General features: G+C 45.7%; 2 protein-coding genes across 12 annotated transcripts in view; one reads left to right on the forward strand and one right to left on the reverse strand.

Annotated features, from left to right (window-relative positions):
- Positions 1–3,167: 3,167 nt before the first annotated feature.
- Positions 3,168–14,559, reverse strand: LOC144579203 (uncharacterized). Its single transcript, XM_078348533.1, has 2 exons — positions 14,072–14,559; positions 3,168–13,937 (listed from the first exon to the last, which is right to left on the reverse strand). The coding sequence occupies exons 1-2, from the start codon at positions 14,386–14,388 to the stop codon at positions 13,919–13,921; spliced, it is 336 nt and encodes a 111-aa protein (XP_078204659.1). The 5' UTR covers positions 14,389–14,559; the 3' UTR covers positions 3,168–13,918.
- LOC103790878 (uncharacterized) overlaps positions 14,435–22,466 on the forward strand; it is a 33,794-nt gene continuing 25,762 nt past the window's right edge. For 5 of the 11 annotated variants that reach the window (XR_013526237.1, XR_013526238.1, XR_013526232.1 and 2 more), the window contains exons 1-3: positions 14,435–16,963; positions 17,741–18,978; positions 22,069–22,181. The gene's annotated coding sequence lies outside the window, so the exon portion shown is untranslated. The other 6 variants (XR_013526235.1, XR_013526239.1, XR_013526236.1 and 3 more) reach the window with 5 other exon arrangements.

Here is a 22,466-nt window from a genome sequence, read left to right on the forward strand (position 1 = left end):
GCTTTGACGTCCACACTGCCTGCTCCCTGTGCGTCACTGCTGCTGGATGCTGGTGGCACCAGCCTGGTGGTCAAGGCAGCTGCCATCAGACCCCAGCTTCCTCCTCCAGCGCACAGCTCAGCGCCATTTTTCATCTGTAGGAACATCCCATGTTCCTTCTGATCAGCCTCAGCATGTCTCTGCCCTTATTACATTTCCCTGTTTGCTAGCAGTAACTGTTATTTATGTGAACCATTACCTGCAAACACTACTCACAGTACAGAATTTATTTCAATTAAGGACAGAGCTCTTCCTTTCTAAATGTCCCAGTTCTTTCATTTCCAGATACAATGAGCCAATGTCTTGTCACAGTCCCAGGACACTTTTAAGTCATTTTCATCAATGTTTTCTAACTGTTCTCAAGTTGTTCTGCTTATACAATGCAATTAAAATAGAGGTTCATTCTAATTAGAGAAGCAACAAAATAGATTAGTGTTGGGTTATAACTCAAAGTGTAAAACACAATATCCACGATTCCATATTGGTATACATGTTCAAAGAAAGAATAAAGGAAAGAAAGAAATGGGGAGAAGAGACAAACTGTTCATGCAGTACAAGTCCAGAAAATGTATCGATAAGGGGTGTATAACTTCCCGTTGTCCGTGTGTAGCTGCATGCAGATGCTGTGACCCCGATGAGGGGTGTATAAGTTCCTGTCCTCCGTGTGTGGCTGCATGCAGATGCTGTGACCTCGATGAGGGGTGTATAAGTTCCCATCCTCCGTGTGTAGCTGATACAGATGCTGTGACCTCGATGAGGGGTGTATAAGTTCCCGTCCTTCATGTGTGGCTGTATGCAGATGCTGTGACCCCGATGAGGGGTGTATAAGTTCCCGTCCTCCGTGTGTGGCTGCATGCAGATGCTGTGACCTCGATGAGGGGTGTATAAGTTCCCATCCTCCGTGTGTAGCTGATGCAGATGCTGTGACCTCGATGAGGGGTGTATAAGTTCCCGTCCTTCATGTGTGGCTGTATGCAGATGCCGTGACCTCGATGAGGGGTGTATAAGTTCCCGTCCTTCATGTGTGGCTGTAAGCAGATGCTGTGACCTCGATGAGGGGTGTATAACTTCCCGTCCTCCATGTGTGGCTGTATGCAGATGCTGTGACCTCGATGAGGGGTGTATAACTTCCTGTCCTTCATGTGTGGCTGCATGCAGATGCCGTGACCTCGATGAGGGGTGTATAACTTCCCGTCCTCCATGTGTAGCTGATGCAGATGCTGTGACCTCGATGAGGGGTGTATAACTTCCTGTCCTTCATGTGTGGCTGCATGCAGATGCTGTGACCTCGATGAGGGGTGTATAAGTTCCCGTCCTCCATGTGTAGCTGATGCAGATGCTGTGACCTTGATGAGGGGTGTATAACTTCCTGTCCTTCATGTGTGGCTGCATGCAGATGCTGTGACCTCGATGAGGGGTGTATAAGTTCTTGTCCTTCATGTGTAGCTGATGCAGATGCTGTGACCTCGATGAGGGGTGTATAACTTCCCGTCCTCCATGTGTGGCTGTATGCAGATGCTGTGACCTCGATGAGGGGTGTATAACTTCCCGTCCTCCATGTGTGGCTGCATGCAGATGCCGTGACCTCGATGAGGGGTGTATAACTTCCCGTCCTTCATGTGTGGCTGCATGCAGATGCCGTGACCTCGATGAGGGGTGTATAACTTCCCGTCCTTCATGTGTGGCTGCATGCAGATGCCGTGACCTCGATGAGGGGTGTATAAGTTCCCGTCCTTCATGTGTGGCTGCATGCAGATGCCGTGACCTCGATGAGGGGTGTATAACTTCCCGTCCTTCATGTGTGGCTGCATGCAGATGCCGTGACCTCGATGAGGGGTGTATAAGTTCCCATTCTTTGTGTGTTTGGCACAGAGTAACTTCCTCCAAGTCAGGCAATGTAGAAATGGGGTAAAAAGAAGCACTTTGTCCTGGAGAAACCTGGTGACTCTGCCCCAGCCAGGTACCTGTGGTCATTCCACAGTCATCAGTCTTGTGGAGAGCACGACATGACCCCTGATACAATATCATGGAAGAGTCCCTTCACCTCTGTGGTCCTCCCAGCAACCCATAAACTTAGCATCATCATGAAAAAAACATAAATTTAAATTGCATGTTTTAACTCAATTTTGTGAAATATCCTACAAAATATTTGACCAGTACTCCTCAAAACTGTCAAGGTTGTAAATAACAAGGGAAGTCTGGGAAACTGCTGCATCTGAGAGCTCAGGACCAGAGGAGACACAGCAGCTAAAATGTCATGTGATGTCCTGGATGGGATCTTGGAGCAGCAAAGGGGCACAGTGGGAACTGAGAAACACGAACGAATGACGGGCTTCAGTTGCTAATAAGGAGTCAGCATTGGCTCAGCCGTGTGGTAAGTCAGCCATGCCAATGTGAGATGCCAACAAGAGGAGCTGGTGACGGGCACGTGGGAGCTCAGTACTATCTCCACAAGCTTTCTGCACATCTAAAACTGTTCTAAAAACTAAAATCTACTTTTAAAAACATGATACAGATAATTCCCAATTACATTCAGAGATTTTTATGCCAGTTTTTTCAGTAATTGATAGAATAAGTAAATAAAAATTCAGTAAGGATATACAAGAAAAACATAGCATGTTAACCAACTTGACCTAATTTTCATTTATAGAACAACACCTAAATGCAAAAGCCACAGACTTCTCAAGTGCAAATGAAACTTTCTTCAAGACAGACCATATGCTGGGCCATAATGAAGGTTTAAGAAATTTAAAGTATTAAAAAACATAAAGAGTATATACTTTATCTAAAATGAAATTAAATTAGAAATCAATAATAATAAAATACCTAAACATTCTAAAATTTGTAATACACTTAAACAATGGATAAAGAGAAACTCTCAAGAAAATTAGAAATATCTGGAATTTAATAGTTATACCAGTATAATTTATTAAAATATATTACAGTCACCTACAACAGTATATGTGTATTATAAGCAGAGGTTTTAAAATCAATAAGCTTCTGTTTCACAAATGAAAAGAGCAAGTTAAAACTAAGATAATTAGAAAAGATAGTTTAAAAAAAGGAAAAATTAGTTGAATTAAAAAATAAAACAATATTAACATTATTTTTTGAAAAGCTTAACAAAATTGATAATTTTAGGAAAAAGTGAGACAATGCTAATGATCAGTAGCATGAATGACAGATGAGACATCACTACGGATCATACACACAGTAACAGGAAAAGAAGGAAATATTATGAACTGCATTACAGATATATATTTGTCAAACTTGAGGAAATAAACACATTCCTTGAAGAGTACAGCTTATCAAAATTGACACGAAAGGCTGAAAGCTTATATTTATTAGAGCTATTTAAAACATAATAAAAAAATCTTCCTAAAATATAATACCACAGGCATGTAGCCTTACTGGTGAATTGTATCCGTCATTCAGAATAGAAATGAGGCTGGGTGTGGTGACTCATGCCTCTGACTCCAGTGCCTTGGGAGGGTAAGGTGGGAGGATCTCTTGAGTCTAGGAGTTCGAGCCCAGTCTAGGCAACAGAGAGAGACCTGGTCTCTACAAAAAAATAGCCAGGCACAGTGCTGCGTGCTTGTGGTTCCAGCTACTCAGGAGGCTGAGGTGGGAGGATTGCTTGAGCCTGGGATGTTGAGGCTGAGGCTACATGACTGCACTACGGCATTGCCTAGGTGACAGAGCAAGGCCGTCTCAAAATAAATAAATAAAAAGAGAAAGGAGAGGAAGAGAAAAAGAAATCAGAAATGATACCAATCTTGCACAAACACTTTCAGAATATTAAGAAAGAAGGAATATTTCCCAACTTATTTTCTGAGGTCAGAACTACTGTGATGCTGCAAAGGTGCAGAAGGAGATTTTGGAGGTGATGATGTAGTGTTCCACACCCTGGTTAGGGTAGCTGATTTTTATTCACACTGCTGGATACAATTGCCAAAACTCAGGAAGTAGTGCAATTATGATTTCAGCATTTGGTCTTATACAAATTATACTTCAATACAAATTACACATGAAGAGACACATCTCAAATAGGCCTTTCTTTTGTTATTTCTGCTTCCACTGTCCTTCAGAGCAGCAGCACTCAGTCAGACTCTCACAGTCATTCCCTACTAGGCTGTGTTCCTTCTGATCCTCACACACCCTGTGTGTCCCATATTCAGGCTTCTCTTCCTAGAACACAGAGTATGTTATATCTCTCATGCTCCTAAATAGCTCCCCCTCTAAAGGCTGCCCATTGCTTTTAGGATAAACCCAGACTTCTCAGTACAGGCCTGCAGGCCCTGCCTGGCTCTCACCTTCACACCCTGTTCATGGACTCAGACAGTTTCTGCAATGGACACAAGAGTGGAGTGCAAGGGTGGCAGACGTGGCTGCTGTCTGGGGACACAGCCAACCTCATGCATAGTAATACCCATATGACTGAACCAGGAGAGGGACGTGCAGGGCCCACGTGAGCTGCCTTGGCTTTCTACATCTTCCATCTCTCAACAACTGAAGGGTACATCCTCCACCAAGACCCCCCAGGTCCCTGGATGCATCTAGATTGTTGTAATTTTTCATTTTTGATGACTACCAGATCACAAGACGCTTTAGGGCAAAAACAATCTTACTTCTCAGCAGTATTAACACCAAAACAAGACTGAGTATGCAGTAGGTCCTTATCCTTGAAGGCATGAATGATTTTGACTTTTACTAGTTTCTGTGTTCCACCAGCTAACTAGCTGAGCAGCACGCACCGGTGTTCACCGAGCCTGTGGCTCACCTGGCACTGCCGTTTCAGTGCTGTTCTGCGGAGCAGGGCATTGCTTCTCTGGGCTCTGTGGTTTTCAGATTCCATGTTGGTCCACTGTACTCTTCACTTCTATCTCCTCTTACAATATGAGACACACAATGAATTAAGCTCCATTTATTGCAAGTAACTTGGATTTTGAATTTAAAAGAACGAAAAAAAAAAAAAAAGATTGCACCAACAACATACCCAAATGTGCCCGTGATGGCCCCTTTCTTGAAGCTTTGTTGACTGCATGATTAATGACCTGTTTTTAGAAAATTGCAAGCATATTTTCACTTCTAAGTCATGTTACTTAACCTTCGATTTATTGACTGGTTAAAAAAAAAAACAGAAGATGTTATTTTATGTGGCAGACATTGTTAATTTGAGACTGTAGAACTGTAAAACAGAACTTCAAATTTCGATTATAAAACATTTAAATTGAAATCATAGCAACCTCACTTATGCCTCTCTGTTTTCTTAAGGTGGAACTAAATGATCATTTTCAGGCTTTTAACCTGTCATCTGTTTTTCCAACCCAAGCTATCAGCCAAATCAGTTAAGGCAGAAATACAAGGGGCTGCCAGCTGAATTTGGAGGGCCCATGGGTGGGCTGGAGCCGCGGGGTCATATGCAGAACCCAGAGTCCCGTGCAGCCCATCTTTCCTCAGCGAGAGCCAGAAGCTGGATCCGCCGCTGTGGTGGGAGTTCAGGGAGGAGGGAGGGCTCTGGCTCAGGTGCTTTGGATGTGGAGATGCTGTCTTGATATGTTAATTGGAAGCAGATTCAGGCTAAGGCCTCTGTTTCCTCACTGCTTGGCTTTGCGGGAAGTTTCGGTGAGACTTTTGGAAAAGGAGCTTTTATGTGCACATCTTGGGCACCAGCAGTGAATGCAGACATGCGAGTGAAGCCTGGTGCACAGCGGGCACTGGGTGAGTGTTCACTGAGATGGTGCTGGGAACTGCCCTGCACTTTCGATGGACTGTGAGTCACCCTATTTATCAGTGATGCTGCTTAAATGTCTTTTAACAAAACAACTCCTTGTTTTCTTTTCCATAGATTTTAACTTTATTGAGGCTCATGGCTTCTTGCCAATATTTTTGCCAAAACTCCCTAATCAGTCTTACTTCTTTTTGTCTTGCTATAGCAACTCACAGCCCAAACTGTTCTCTTCTCTGTCTTGGCATTGGTCTTCTAAAAATATCACGGAGTCACCTGAGTCCTCCTAGGTAAGTAGATGACTTTCCCATCACAATTCATCAAATTCCCCATCAGGCTGCAGCCATCTCTCTCTGCCCCACTGACTGAATGACTGGGAACCATTAGAATCTCTCAGACCCCATGGTCATGAATCCTGACCCTGGCATCTGTCCCCGCAGTCATGAAAGACTTCACTCCTCCCCATACTGAGCAAATTCCTGGGATCCTTCGATGTCCAACTTGCAAGGCCCAACTTGCTCCCCTGGAAGATGGTTCCTGGCACTTCATGGACATTGACCCACAGTTGTGCTGTAATTGTTTGTGGATGATCTTGTCCCACTGTAGAAAGTAAGACGCTGGGCAGCCTCTGGCCTGTCAGAGCAGGTGCAAGCCTGAAGCTCAGCCAGGCAGGTGCTCTGCAGAGGTCCCTGAGGATGCCTGACAGCCTAGGCTCATCTTCCCCACAGCTGGCCTCACGAGACAGCCTTGAATGATGGGGTTTAACACTTCCAAAATGTGTTTATGTTTTTTCATTTTTAATCAGTTTATTTTTCCCCATTTTAATTTTTAATCTTCATAAGCACACAGTAAGGGCATCTATTTGTGAGGTGCATGAGCTCTTTTGACATGGATATATGATGTATAAGAATCGCATCGGGGTATATGGAATGTCCATTGCCTCAGGCATTGATCACTTCTTTGTGTCAGGAACATTCCAATTCCACTCTTTTGGTTACTTTTAAATGTGCTACAAACTATTGCTGATTGTAGTCACCATATTGGGCTATCAAGTACTAGGTCTTCTTCTATCTACTATATTTTTGATCCATTAACCATTCCACATCCTCTCAACACCCCACTACCCTTCCCCACCTCTGGTAAGCATCATTCCCTACTGTATCTTCCTGGGTTCAAATTTTAGCTTCAACAAATGAATAAGAACATGTAAGGTTGTCTCTCGATGCCTGGCTTTTTTCATTTAACACAATGACTTCCAGTTCCATCCAAGTTGTTGCAGATGAAAGATCTCCTCTTTTTGTGTCTGAATAGTACTCCATTTTGCACATGAACCACATTTTCTTTACCTATTCATGTGTTGACGGACACAGGTTGCTTCCAAATCCTGGCTATTATGAGCAGTGCTGCAGCAAACATGGGAGTGCAGAGATCTCTTCAACAGATGGGTTCATTTGGGGGGTGGCATATATCCAGCAGCGGAATATCTGGATCATATGGTAGCTCTATGTCTGGTTTTTTGAGAGACCTCCAAACTGTTCTTCATATACTAATTTACATTCTCACTGGTGCAGGAGGGTTCCCTTTTCTCTACGTCCTTGCCAGCTTTGCTATTGACTGTCACTTGGATAAAACTCATGTTAACTGGAGTGAGATGGTGTCACATTGTAGTTTTGATCTGCATTCCTCCGACACTCAGTGGCACTAAGTACACTTTCTTATGCCTGCTTGCCATTCGTATGTCCTCTTGTGAGAAATGTCTGTTCAGTTCTTTTGCCCATTTTAACTGTGTTATTAGTTTTTTCCTATTGAGTTGTTTGAGCTTCTTTTATATTCTCATTATTAATTCCTTGTCAAATGGATAGTTTGTAAGTATTTTCTCCTATTTTGTGGGCTGCCTCTTCACCTTCGATTGTTTCCTTTGCTGTGCAGAAGCTTTTTAACTTTATGTGATCCCATTTGTCCATTTTTGCTTTGGTTGCCTGTGCTTGTAGGGTATTGATCAAGAAATCTTTGTCCAGACCAGTGTCCTGGAGAGTCCCCAGTGTTTTGTTTTAGTAGTTTCATAGTTTGAGATCTGGGATTTAAGTCTTTAATCCATTTGATTTGACTTGGCAAAAGAGAAAGGTTTAGTTTCATTCTTCCACATATGAATATTCAGTTTTCCAAGCACCATTTATTGAAGAGACTGTCTTTTCCCCAGTGTATGTTCTTGGTATCTTTGTCAAAAATGGGTTTACTGTAGGTTGTGGATTTGTTTCTTTGCTCTCTATTCTGTTCCTTTGGTCTATGTGTCTGTTTTTATTGCAGTACCATACTGTTTTAGTTATCATAGCTCTGTAGTATAATTTGAACTCAGGTAATGTGATTCCTTCAGTTTTGTTCTTTGTGCCCAAGATAGCTTTGGTTTTTCTGGATGATTTGTGGTTTCACATAACTTTTAGGATTTTTTTCTATTTCTGAGAAGAATCTCGTTGGTATTTAGATAGGAATTGCATTGGATCTGTAGATGGTTTTGGGTAGTATAGATATTTTAACAATATTTATTCTTCAAATCCATGAACATGAGATATTTTTTCTTTTTTGTGTGTGCTCCCTTTAATTTCTTATATCGAGGTTTTGTCATTTTCACTGTAAATGTATTTCATTTCTTTGGTTAAGTTTATTTCCAGTTATTTTATTTGTAGCTATTGTAAATGGGATTACTTTTTTTTGATATTATTTTCTGTTGACATATAGAAATGCTACTGATTTTTGTATGTTGATTTTTTATTCTGTGACTTTAGTAACTTTGTTTCTCAGTTCTAATAGTTTTTTTTTTTTTTTTGGTGGAGCCTTTAGGATTTTCTATATTATCTGCAAAGATGAATAAATTGACTTTTTTCTTTTCAATTGGGGTGCTCTTTGTTTTTTATCTCTTGTCTGATTGCTCTGGCCAGGACTTCTAGGGCTGTATTAATAGTGGTAAAAGTAGGCATCCTTGTCATATTCCAGATCTTAGAGAAGGCTCCCAGGATTTCCCTGCTCAAGACTTGCCTTGGGTCTACCATATATATGGCTTTTATTGTGCCGAAGTATGTTCATGCCATATCCAATATTTTGCAGGGTTTTCTTTTAATCTTGAAAGAGTGTTGAATTTTATCACATGCTTTCTCAGCAGCAGTTGAAATGATCATATGGTTTTGTTCTTCACTCTGCTGATATGATGTACCACACTGATTGATTTGTGTATGCCGAACCATCCTTGCATTCCAGGGATAAATCTCACTCAGTCATGATGAATGACTTTTTTGATGTACTGCTGAATTTGGTTAGATACTATTTTGTTGAGGATTTTTGCATCAATGTTCATTGGCTATATTGACTTGTATTACTGTTATTATTATGGCGGTATCTTTGGTTTTGGTTTCAAGGTAATACTGACCTTGTAGAATGAGTTTGGAAATCAAAATATATTTATATTTTAACAAGATGATCTTTAGCAAACAACCACACAAAAAACAAGTGAACAAATGAGAAAAGATTTGCTATGGAAGCCAGTGGCCTAGTAACTGGAAAGAGGATGCCATGGGACCACCCCTCCCACTGGCTGCCTGTGCCTTAGCAGCAGATGAGCTGCCTTCTAAAAACTCTTGCCTGGTGTTTACAAATCATGCAGTCATTTACTTCTGGCACAGATCTGCAGAGAAATGGAGATTTTTATTTTGCAAAATAAATCATGAATAGACTCCAAACTGCTGTCACTTTAGAATAGCCTTAATGAAACAATCGGTGGATTAGATGATCTTTGGCTGGCTCTGGGAGGCTGGAAACAGGAGGCCTGGTATCCTGAGGCTGGACTGGACCCATGGTGGCCAACGAATGCTCACTGCTTTTGGCTAAATGGATACACCTTTTAACTTAGTCTCCCACAGAGGCTGCTGACAGCATCTGCACAGCATTTCTCCTTCCCTCCGCCCTCCATGCATTCCCCTCACACCACACACATTTTGGCATTAGAATAAAAAAAACTGGAAATGTAGTGAGCATTGTGGTGTCAAAGTGCACAGGGGACAGGGGCTGTGGCACGGAACAGGCATAAGCCCATCGTGGACTGCATCCTGTTCTGACTTTACTAAAACTTACCACATGATGAAAATAAAATGGAGATTTTGTGTCATTATTCCTGGTGCCTAGGAAGATCTAATATGCCATGAATGGCTTTATCTGTTGCCCTGAATTTATATTTATCTTTTGACAATAGTGTTTACGTCAATGTTCCCTATAGACTAGAAGGAGCCTGATGCTCTAGAACACAGTCAGTAATAATGGAGAAACTTTGATGCGTGCATTTTCTAAGTTACTGGGTGGAAAATATGGGAGGCTGAGGAGACTGGATTTTCTCTATGTATTTAGTCTTGTAAAAAGCATCAGTATCACACATTGCACATTAGATAATGGATACAGGTTCATTTAAAGCTCAAAACAGCTTTGTGCATTCAGGTCATTATTCCTGCTTTACAGGAGCCAAAGCTGAGCTTCGAATTACACCCTGCTCTGGTGACCAGACAGTGATGGCAATGCCGAAGCCAGAGGCTGTATCTTCTGATTCCAATTCCCCACCTCTTTTCTCAGCACAGGCTTGCCCTAACTAGTCCCAAATGAAGTTAAGGACCGGCCTGCTGTTGTGGAGACAGAGTCTTCTCTGCTTTGCACATAACATGTTATTTGTTTAGGTTACAGCTAAAATACAACAACTCTTTTGGTGAATTTCTGTTGTTGGAGAAACAGCAGCTTAGACATGTGCACAAGATGCTGGCTACATGCACAATGTGGCCACAGGCTTTGAACTAGACCAGGAGGCAGAGCGCTTTGCAGGCAACATCCCAGGCCCCTTTGAAAAAGCCAGGTGACCGTGGGCAGATGCTGCCCAAACCCGTCAAGCCCAGGGTGTTCACAAGCCTGTAAAGAAGGATTGTGCATTTGCCTTGCGGATGATACTAAGCATAGGTGAAAGCAGGGGCTTGGTTTAGATTTTGGAGTGGAGGCCAGGGGAGGCTCTGGGCTGGCAGGCTGAGCAGCTGCTGGACTTCAGGACAAGCTCCCAATGTGGGAGGAGAGCACTGGCCATGCTGAAGAGGAAGACGTTGCACGCTTTGGCAGACGCAAACGTCTTAAGGGTGGGAAAGTTGGAGTGGCTGTAAGATAACACCATGGTGCTCAGCCGAATCTGCTTTCAATTATGATGATGTTGTCCCTAGAGCTATTCACAGCATCTGGGTATCAAAGTCCGTCCAGCGGTCTTCTGTCTCAAAGAACACGATCTTGAGCCAGCTCCTGTTTTCCATTTCTGAAGGAATGGAACTGCGTTTGGCCTCCAGTCATGCAGGCCGCCCAGATGCAGCACAAGTCTATGAATCATGTAATTGCTCAGCACACAGGAAATGTGCAGGGGGAGGCTGAGAAAACACAGAGGGGCAAGGGGGTGCAGCCTCTGCCTCAGCTCCAAATGTGGGCAAATCAGAGGCACATTCCTCTCTCTCCTGCGACTGTCCCATGGACCCCTCAGATGTGAAAATGTGCAGGACTTACTGCTTCCCCCACCCCAATTTTTGTTAAGGTCATTCACATAGGTGTTTACAGATTCAATCAGCTACGCTACAGAATATGAAAACTGTGTCAGAACCCAGAGCAAGAAGTGAGTTACAAGCACCAGGGAGATTTGCTTGAGATCGAATTTTCAGCCCAGAGGCTATATTCCTAATGCCCCATACGCAACTAATCCCAGTGAATGTGTATTCTTATAAAAGCTTTTTCCACACCCCATGCTCTGCTCTGGTGGCTTATGTAAATACATATGTTATTTGAGACGTGACTCTTATCAGGGGTGACTGTAAGGGAAAACTGTCATGTTGTCTTTTTTGGCATTTTCTCCTTTCATATTTCTGAAGATTATCTTCTGTATATACTGGAACTCTACCTATTGTCCAGCCTTACCAGGATGGCCAGGGACCCGGCCAGTGGCCCTCATGCAGATCGGCCCTGTAACCTCTCTCCTCGTGAACACCCAGCTTGTTCTCACCCTCTTGAGGCCTCACCAACACCCTAAAGAGCTCTGAACTAACACTGGGTGCCTCTCCTCTCTTGCCCTGGGGTTTAATCAACTTCTACATGGCAGTCTTTCATGTATCTATGAACAACTGTTCTAGCTCTGACCATGGACTCCCCCTCCTTGGCTCCTCAAGTTTTCTTTACTTAAAAGCAAAACAAGCTAGTTCCTTCAATAGTCTTCTCAGGACAAGACTCTGAGAGCTTCTATCTTCCTTGTTTCTTAAGTACATGTTATCGACCATATAGCGCGTGTCAGGCGAAGCCCCAACAATCAGGAGAGAGAATGATGGAAACCAAACCCTGAGCTTCAGAACTCCTCAGGTTTCTCTAAAACTTTGCTGTCTCCAAACATCCCTGCAAACCCTGACCAAAGGCGCCCCATGGAGTGTGGTGAACAGCTAAGGTCATCTGTGACAGGTGGACAGGTCTGGAAAGGCAGCCAGGCTGGAGTTTGCTGGCAGCCCCTTTCTCAGGAGCTTCTGTGCCTCCTCCCCACTCTGGGCGTTGGTCCCCAGCACCATTTTGTGAATTAAACAAAGCAGCTTCAAGGCGGCGGTTCTACCGTGCCGCTCCTCTTCCTCCACCTCACTCTTCTGAAGCTTTTTGTGCGAACATGAATGTTTTCTCAAGAAAATTTTCTAGTCTCCAAAGTGCTCAAGCACCTTCAGTCTCCCTGATATAGCACCCATATTGCTTTGGAGGCCACGTTGTCTTTGTTCCTCAGCAAGAAAAGCGAGCACATCTTCAGACACTGCTGAAGCTGTTCCCATGTAACTAAAGATCAGGATCCTATGGTGCCCAATCCGGAGGAACACATGTGTGAAAATAGCAATGTTCTGCGGAGAAAGAGAATGAATGGAATGGAGAATAACCTTAAAGACATTAAAAAGCACTAAAAGGTACAATAGATAAAAAGGCTGGTGGTAATATCAGACCATTCATTCATTCTTTCATGTCCACTCAGCAAATGTCTCCTGTCCACAAGTGCTGGGCCCTGCTGTGAGTGTGAGGGACCCACAGGGAGTGTGGCCAATGGGAATCTCTGTCCTGGAGCACTTTGCCCAGATGAGCAATTAGCCACGTGGATTCCAATGAGGTCAGGTGGTGGGCAGCGTTAAAGCAGGGGCTGCAGCGACATCTGGGAGGTGATGGCGGCTTGGGCTGACGTGGTTGAGATGCACGTGTGAAACCCACGCATTCCAGACAACTCTGAAAGCAAGCGACTGAAACCGGAGTCATGGGGAAATAAAGAAAATAAAAGATTGCTCCAAGATTTTAAAAGACGAAGTTGCTATTTCATGGAATTAGAAAGACTGTTGGGGGCCAGTTTGGTGGCGCAGGAGGTCAGTTTCAGAAACGTCAGCTCTGAGCTTCCCGATGATCATCTAAATGAAGATGTTCTAGGGACGCCAGAGATAAGATGGCGCCTCTCAGAATGGGGATTCATGTTACTGTTTGCCTTAGCTGTTCTTTAAAATATTTTTAAGTTTTCCCAAGTGATGTTTTATTAAGTGTGTCAGTTTAAGACGTATTTTTTCGGAGACATTTTCTCTATTTGGCTTAGCTTTCTGTCCTGTAGAGCAGCTCTTTGAGGGACAGGCCCCAAAACATATTAACTGAAGTGTTCGCAGCACTTTCGCTCCAAGATACGTTTGCAGAATGAAAAACCAATGAAGAGGAGCGTCGTGGCTGGCGACGTGTTTATTATTCCTCGTGAACCCCGGGGCTTTTTCACACATTTTCCTGGTCCGCATGGACTCACTGCTGCTTCATGTTACGGTTCACAGGGAGGGACAAATCCCTTCATGGGAAGAAGCGGGTGGGCCCGGGAGCTCATCTGCCAAAGGCCGGGGCTCTCAGGCGGGGCCGGGGAGGGCGGCCAGGGAGGGCCACGGAGGGCCAGGGAGGGCCTGGGGCCGGCTGCCACCCCGCACGTCTCCTCTGCTGCGAACATCCGTGCCGCTGCTGTAACGGGTAGCAACTGCTTCAACAAGAAGCTCGGAGCAGGTCGCTACTGTGCAGGAGGGCTCCGGGCACAGCTCCGGAAGCAGGGGCCGGCGTCATTCAACCCGGGGATGGAGCCCTGTCGCACATGGAAACGGCATTTGAATTCAGATTAAAGCCCAAATACAGAAGAAAAAGGGGTTTGCGAGCACCAGGCCGAGGGGGCAGTGCCCTTTGCAACTCCAGCATGCGCTCAGAATTAGACGTTCTTACCGAAGACTCAGGGCTTCCTCAAACAAGTCCGCGCCCTCGGGACCCTGGCACCACCTCCAGGGAACTGTGTCACCACCGGGAACTGTGCCGCCACCATACAGGAACCCTGTCGCCATCATCCGGGAACTGCGCCGCCAACATCCGGGAACCCTGTCGCCATCATCTGGGAACTGCGCCGCCAACATCCGGGAACTGTGCCGCCACCATCCGGGAACCCTGTCGCCATCATCCGGGAACTGCGCCGCCAACATCCGGGAACTGTGCCGCCGCCATCCGGGAACTGCGCCGCCAACATCCGGGAACCCTGTCGCCACCATCCGGGAACCCTGTCGCCATCATCCGGGAACTGCGCCGCCAACATCCGGGAACCGTGTCACCAGGGGGACCGTGCTGACACATCAGGGAGTTCCCAGATCGTGTCTTCCCTCTTAAGCCTCACGGGGGGCTCGGCTCCATTCAGACGTGGCTGGGCGCTGGGGGACGGTTCCAGGCACCCCCAGCACCGAGGAGTAGATGCGCAGTTGCCCGGCAGAGACTGAGCGGAGGAGCTGACATCCCTCTGGCCACAGTAAACAGCAGCACGTGTGGGCTGGAGGGGCCGCGTTTCCCGTCCACGGCAGTCCCCGGCGGCCAGGCCGGGCGCGTGAGTGAGTGTCCGCCTCGCCTCCGTCCGCGTGGACCCTGCTGGCTCCGCACGCTGGTCCCAGATGTGCTCCCTGAAAGTGCTCAGCACGCGACCCCTCTGGTTACGGGTTTCTTTTCCGTTTTGCTGCTGTCCCGGGCGCTGAGTGGAGCCCGGCTCCTTAATGGGCGCGGGACGCTGCCCACCCCGTGCCTCCGCTCAGCCTGACGCATCCCTTCTCCAAACCTAATTCCCCGTGTCCTTTTTACAAACTGGACTCTGCGCTGCACATTTTAAAAACGTCAGAGGACGTACCTCTCCAATCATCTGCATCATGTAGGGACTCCCATCGCCTACATTTCATCAGTGAAAAACAGAAACAGCGGAGAAGCATAAACTCCACCGGAGACGGGGGCTGGTGTCCCAGGGCGGCAGCTACAGCCTCTACCCTGGACTCTCCCTGGCGGACGCAGGGCCCTCCCAGCCCGGCCCCGACGCTACACTCCATGAGCTACTGACTCATCTTCCTGAGAAGAGGTCCCCGCAGCTCCCGCAGGGCCCCGGCCACCCGCTGCCCATCACTGAACGGTACCTGAGTGCATAAGTTAAATTCCTAACCAGCTTGCAGGTTCTTTAAGAGCAGCGATGATTTCATCTTCACCCTCGAGTCTGCTCTCTGCTTAGATCACCTCGGCAGGTCTTCTCTTGGCCAGGGATTTAATGGTACAGTTTGTCCCTCACAGGCTGATTCTGTTCTGTGCGGCGCTGTTTGAAAGGACATCTTTAGAAAACACGGGCCTTCTTGTGTTGAGGGGCCCTGGCGACGAGCGCTCAGAGCTCCCCTTCCAGCAGAGGTCTCAGTGGGCAGCTGCCTGAGGCAGGCCCCTTGAGCAGCTGAAACCCCACAGATAAGGAAAGGAGAGCTCAGTCAGATGCATCTGAAGCGACTTCCCACAGACCGTCGTGATCGAAATTCTACTGTCTGTGTGACACTTCGTGCTAATTGGTAGAGATCTCATCTGAGGACTTGAGTTTCTGTTTTTCACTGATGCTTTTTAACTTGGCATCAGGCTTCAGTGCCTTTAGCAACAGAAAGAGAGTGCTAGGTGTTTGGGAACCGCCAATTGGGGTCAGTACTGGTCTGGTGACTTTTCTTGCACATTCTGAATGCAATCTTTTCACGCCGGTGGTGGCAGGAGTTGGCTGTCCCTGTAGGAGTTGTGTGGATTATACAGAAACTCTACTGATATTTCTGCTCCCTGGTCAGGATAGGCAAGGCCACTGCAGGATGACAGCATGTTCACAAATCCGGTGGGTTTATCTGCACCCCACAGACGTGCTTGGTGTAGACTGTGGCAGATGTGGATTGAGATGGGTGGAATTAAGTCTCGTTAGAAACTTACTTGGCTCTAGGAAATTCCTTAGAATGTTTTTCCATCTAACTTTTATCTTGAAGGTTCTTATTAACAATCATCTATGCCATCACGGGGTTTGGGTTTGTGGAGCCTGGGCCGAGTGCCCCCCTTCCACTAGAGCAGCCTTGGGCAGGTTTCCTCATCTGGAAAACGGGTCATAAGAAGGACGAGCTGCCATTGCCAGGGGCGATCCCGAGGACCCTGGGAGCCAAGAGTGGCTCAGTTCTCACTCAGTGCCTGGACGATGAGTGGCTGGAGAACATGGAAGCTCACGTTGGAGGAACACTGTTTTACAAGAGCAAGGAGGAGAAAGAAGCAGCCATTTACCTTCTTACTTGAAAAAATTAAACCCTGTGAGACCCAAGGATTGTACCAGAGTCACCGACGCTTTGAGAGTAAACGAGCAAGAAGAACTGCTTGTGGGACAGTGTGTACACACACAGACAAGACACAGCAGAGAGCCAGAGGGCTGGTGAATGCCCTTGCCTTTGCCCGGCGTTGGCTCCTTCCTGATGCCGGTGAGTCCTGCATTCCTGTGCAGCTGCCCTGCTCCACCAGCCTAGTGGTGCTGACCCATCCTCTCACATACAGCCTCAGCCTGCAGCTTCCCCAGCAGCTCACACTTGGCTGCCGTCCTTGCCTCGGCCATGACTCACGAATGTGGCCTGAACCCAGGGTGCAGCAGGTTTTGCTGCTGGTTCCCTGCATGACTGAACCAGAAGCACCATATCTCCCATCTGGCTCTGGCTCTTCTTCACTGCCTCCAAGAGGACATATGCAGCCTCCACTGTGTCCTGGGTGTGAGCTGGGCACCCAGACCCCAGTTCTCTAGAAGGAGGTGCAGGATGAGGAGAGGTACGGTTGAATAGAATTCTCCTACGGGGTTTGTTAATACTGAGGGGACTGCCCTGCATCCCCCAGCTCCCTCCCATTCTTCCTCCCTAGCCCCACGTGGCATCAAGCCCCAGCTCATCCTGGTTGGTCCTGATGCTGGATGGCACATAGAGCTGGGCTTGGAGTTGGAGTCTGAGTTTCCGGCAGCTGTATCTTCAAGGAAACTCCATCCCATGTTTTTGACACAAAAATATCGTGCTGTTCCAGGCACAGGTGCTGCCCCCCAGAGAATCTCACAGCTGAGAATGCATTTACAGATGGAGGTGGCGTGACCTTAGCTCCAGAGGTATCCCCAGATTCAGTGTAGGTTGGGTAGATTATACGCTTGGAGATTTCTTAAGAAGAAAAGGAATGTTAATTAAAAACCAAGGGACAATCTCAGACGCAACAGCAGGATTTCACGCAGAGGAAATAACACGTCTGCTCTCTCCTTCACCTCCTTCCCACCTTTCCTTTTTCTGACCTTTAAAATTTTTGGAGGGTAGCAAATGAAGGAAACAAAGGAGATAATAAAAACCCAAAAAGGAGACTGCGTTCATTCTTAAACTATATTAATCATCTCTTGCATGTACAGGTGAAAGTCACCGTGGTAGAAATGAGATGTTTTTAATGAGGGAGATCTGGAACTAACCCTCTCTCTGCTTATCTGCTTCGTGGCCAGGGGACTGGGGATTAAATGCATTCAGGGATGCAACAGTCTTCTCTGATGTGGCGATTATTGTGATGATCGGTTTTTAGGTTTGCTCACAGATCCTGACCTCAAAGGGGCTCTGAGGCAGGTCCTCCATTCCCAGGTGGAGCCAGCGGAACAGAAGGATGTCAGCAGAACAGAAGGATGAGCGGCAGCAAGAGCTTTTCTTTCTCATTTTGGTCTCAATCGGCCCTGTCTGGGCTGCTGCCTTTGCAATCCAGCTCTCAGACAGAGACAAGTCACTGACACTAAGGGCAGCCTCCCGTCCTGACTGTGAGGAAAAGGGTGAGTGTTAACAACCAAGTCTGAGGCCTGAAGTCGACACACGTGGCCTGCCTGGCATGTTGGAGTCATGGAAGGATAGGGCTGAGAAAAGCTCAGCCAGCAAGGAAGAGCGAGCAAGCCCTGTGCATGCAGCCCGCAGGAACCATGCACAGTGTGACCTAGGACTCACTGTGCCTGGGATGTCACTGTGCCTGGGGTCCCACTGTGCCTGGGATGTCACTGTGCCTGGGGTCCCACTGTGCCTGGGATGTCACTGTGCCTGGGGTCCCACTGTGCCTGGGATGTCACTGTGCCTGGGGTCCCACTGTGCCTCCAAGATGAAGGAGTGCCACCCATTGAGGACATTGCTTGTGAGGGGCTGAGGCTCAAGTGCCTGAGGTTCTGCTGGTTCCAGATGTGGGGAACTTGTGTTGCCCGTGTTGGCTGCCCTCCTCCTGGGGCTGGACGTGGCTGTCCACCCACAAGGTGGCTGTGCCTATGGCTGATGTGTAACCTGGCCACCCAGCACTCAGCCGGCTGAGGCACAGCTCTGGAAGCAGCACAGACCCCAGGTGAACAGTGGGTGTCCCCCCCCACACGGCAGCCCCTCGGGGTCTAGGTCTTCTCCTGCTACAGCCACCTCATCAGAGCTGATGGTGCCCAGAGCATTGCAGAGCAGAGACCTCACACTGTTGAAAGTAGAAAGTTTCCCTGGAATTCCAAACCTGCTGAAGTAGCCTTCACAACTGAAGTTGAGAAAAGTACATTTTCACTTAAATGAAGGCTGAGAGAGAATGTGTGGCCATCATACCCAAATCACAATAAATGCAAAATAAAGTTGTTCAGGACAAAGAAAAATGATAACAATTGGAAATTCTAGCTCACACCAAAGATTAAAGAGTGCCAAAAATGGTAAATGGTGGAGGGGAAAGAACTGTTTTAATGACATCATCTGGGAACTACAACATATGCAGAAGAATAATCACTGACAACACAGCACAAAAGCCGAGAGGAGGGTGAGGTAAGGATTTTATAGTTGCATAAAGTGTTATATTTATTAAATCTAATACTTTAAGTATTTATATTTTAATTTCCAGATGACTCCATGAAAATAAATAAGGAGTCATAGTTTAAAACACACACACACACACAAGGTACATAATCCATACTAAAATAAACATCAAAAAACCCTTACAAAACAATGACAATCCAGAGGATCAGGAAGGCGGAACAGAGGAAATAAGAGTTTCAGACGTCGACTTCAACCCAGCCACATCACTAGCTCCGATGTGCATGGACTAAACACTGCCACTGAGAGAGACTGTCCGAGCAGGGCAAAGGCAAGCCTCCATATACGCTTTTACAAAGAAACACTCTTTTGCGACAAAGATGCAAATAGATTCAAACTGAAAAGACAAACAAATGTACAGCACAAAATGCTTGTTATCAAGAAGCTGCACAGGTGTACCTATTGCAGATGAGACAGATGGTGAGAAGGACCAGCATCACCAGGGACAGAGAAGGATGTTTTCTAGGAATGAGTCCACTTGCTTAGGAAACCTAATGATGATAAGCACGTATGTACCTGATACAAAATAACAAAGTACGTGAAGCAAAAATGATCACAGTTAAAGGATAAATGCTTAAATTCACAGTTTGACAATTCTGATAACTATATATCAGGAGTTCATAGAAAAAACCAGTCAAATGACCAGATAGAAGAGATTATAACTAGAGCACTGGGAGAAAACCACAAATGCAATGATGAGCTAATACTTTAGAAATATTTAAAAATGTGGGACACTAAGGAAAAGTATATGGGCTGGAAACCCTAAAAACCAGCATCAGAAGGAAGTGGGAAAGGAAATGTCAGAAATACATCTGGAGGAAGGAAAACACAATCAAGGATAAAGTTTTGCAAATCCAAAATCACATGATAGAAATAAGTTCAAATATATCACTTTTTCCTACCAAACACAGAGAGGTTAACCTCACATATTAGAATACAAAATTATCAGTAGCAAAGGAGAACTTACAAACCAAGGGCAAAAAAATAAGGAAATGAAACCACTAAGTATTCACAGAAAGAAAGTTTCTATGGCAAAATTAATCTTAGCTCAAATAAAATTTAAGGAAGAAATAATAAACAGCAGGATGGACACTGCACGTGAGCAGTAGGACCAAGGAGGTGATGAAGTCCAGTGCTGGCCTCACCTCCAGGACGTACAGGCAGACTGACGAGAGGAGCAGATCCAGAGAGGAACGCTGGGATCCGTACTTCTCAATTTAAATGGAAAATAGACAGAAACGTTAGGGTTTATTAAAGGTTTAAAAGCCACAACACATACTGAATACACATTATTTTCTAGTACATGTGATACTTATCAAATAGGATCTGTATTAAGTTGAAAACAAAATTACAGAAAAAAAAAAAAGACGTGGGGACCAAACAATTAATAGAAGTCAAAACAAAAATCAAACCTGGCTGGGCACAGTGGCTCATGTCTATAATTCCATTACTTTGGGAGGCCGAGGCGGGCGGATCACCCGAGGTCGGGAGTTTGAGACCAGCCTGGCCAACATGGTGAAACCCTGTCTGCACTAAAAATACAAAAATTAGCCAGGCGTGGCAGCAGGTGCCTGTAGTCAGAGCTACTTGGGAGGCTGAGGCAGGAGAATTGCTTGAACCTGGGAGGAAGAGGTTTCAGTGAGCCAAGATTGTGCCACTGCACTCCAGCCTGGGTGACAGAGGGAGACTCCCTCTCAAAAAAGAAAAGAAAAGAAAAAAACCCACATATTATATTTTGGGGGAAATGGCACAGTGATTAAATGGTAAATCACTATAAATGTTATAAATGTGAAGGAATTCACTTAGAATAAAGATAAAATGCTAGAGTTCAATCCACAATATATGACAGCCTGGCATTCTGGAGGATGGCACAGAAAAGGGTGCTGTCCCAAGGAAGGGTGGCCCTCAGGTCATGGATGGGGAAGGAAACCCCCAGTCCTGGATAGAGAAGGAAACCCCCAGTCCTGGATAGAGAAGGACACCCCCAGTCCTGGATAGAGGATACCCCCAGTCCTGGATAGAGAAGGACACCCCCAGTCCTGGATAGAGAAGGAAACCCCCAGTCCTGGATAGAGGACACCCCCAGTCCTGGATAGAGAAGGACTCCCCCAGTCCTGGATAGAGGATACCCCCAGTCCTGGATAAAGAAGGATGCCCCCAAAACCTGTATGGAGAAGGACACCCCCCAGTCCTGGATAGAGAAGGAAACCCCTAGTCCTGGATAGAGGAGGACACCCCAGTCCTGGATAGAGGATACCCCCAGTCCTGGATAAAGAAGGATGCCCCCAAAACCTGTATGGAGAAGGACACCCCCCAGTCCTGGATGGAGAATGCTGTCCCTCAGTTTCCTAATGGAGACAAATACCTTTGGGACCTCATGGGGAAGGATGGGAAGGAGCCTTCCCATCCATAGTTGTCCTGACCTGTTAATGTAGATTTGGGGAAATAAACATGAGGTTAAACTTTACTTCTAACCCTTTCAGTCAACATTTTATAAATACTAGATTTCATTTTATAAAGATAAATCAAATGTGTAACACAAATAGGGTATAACAACAGATTAAACCTATTTTTCTAAATCTGAGTCCTGGCAATGGGCTCTATTATTCTGTATTTGTAAAACTTTTCAAACTTGAAAATAAGAGCTCATTGAAGAAAACGTGACCGTTCAAAAATTAGTTTATTCTATGGACTCCCTTGGAGGGGTTATGATCTACAATTCCTAGTGGATATATATTACGAGCTCAGTGGTGAAAACACACAATAAGAAAATATTCTATTTTGTTAGAAATTAATGTTGAGTGAATACTAATCAAAACTTTAAAACCCAAATTGGGCATAAGAATAGATTATTCCATTTAATTCTCTACTGACTTTAAATGTAATTGCTAAATTTACCCTTTGCCCATTTCACCTCCTTCAAATCTCCCAGTAATTCTTTGTTTTCCTCTCCTGTCAATATTCTGTTCTCATTTATTTATTTTTTCCTATTTCCTGATTTTTTTGAACAACTCCGAGGGACTCGTGTTTTGTTTGCATTAGGATGAGTTCATTACACAAACCCCTGAAGCAACTACACCCTCACCACAGAGAGCACCTGAGACTCCAGACGGAGCATGGGGCCTCTCCTGGCATCGACTCAGGCTACCTGACAAGTGAGTACAAATTGTTTAATTTTTTAGGTCCCTTATGGAAAAAGAAGGATTTTAATAACCATTCATTTAAAATGCACATGGACATTTTATAACTGACATTTCTTGCCCTTTCTGCACTATGGCCTCGTGAGTAACTGCCTCTGAAGAAGGTCATGTTCCTCGGTCTCCTCGTGCTCCCCAGGCTCCAAAAGGCAAAGGCAGAAATTCCGTGGATATAAAACACTGAAATGTTCCGTTTCTGAAGGAAAAGGCTATAGAGCAAAGAGAAGAATGGGGATAGAATGT

Source organism: Callithrix jacchus, chromosome 14 (genome assembly GCF_049354715.1).
Source record: "Callithrix jacchus isolate 240 chromosome 14, calJac240_pri, whole genome shotgun sequence".
Lineage (NCBI taxonomy): Eukaryota > Metazoa > Chordata > Mammalia > Primates > Cebidae > Callithrix > Callithrix jacchus.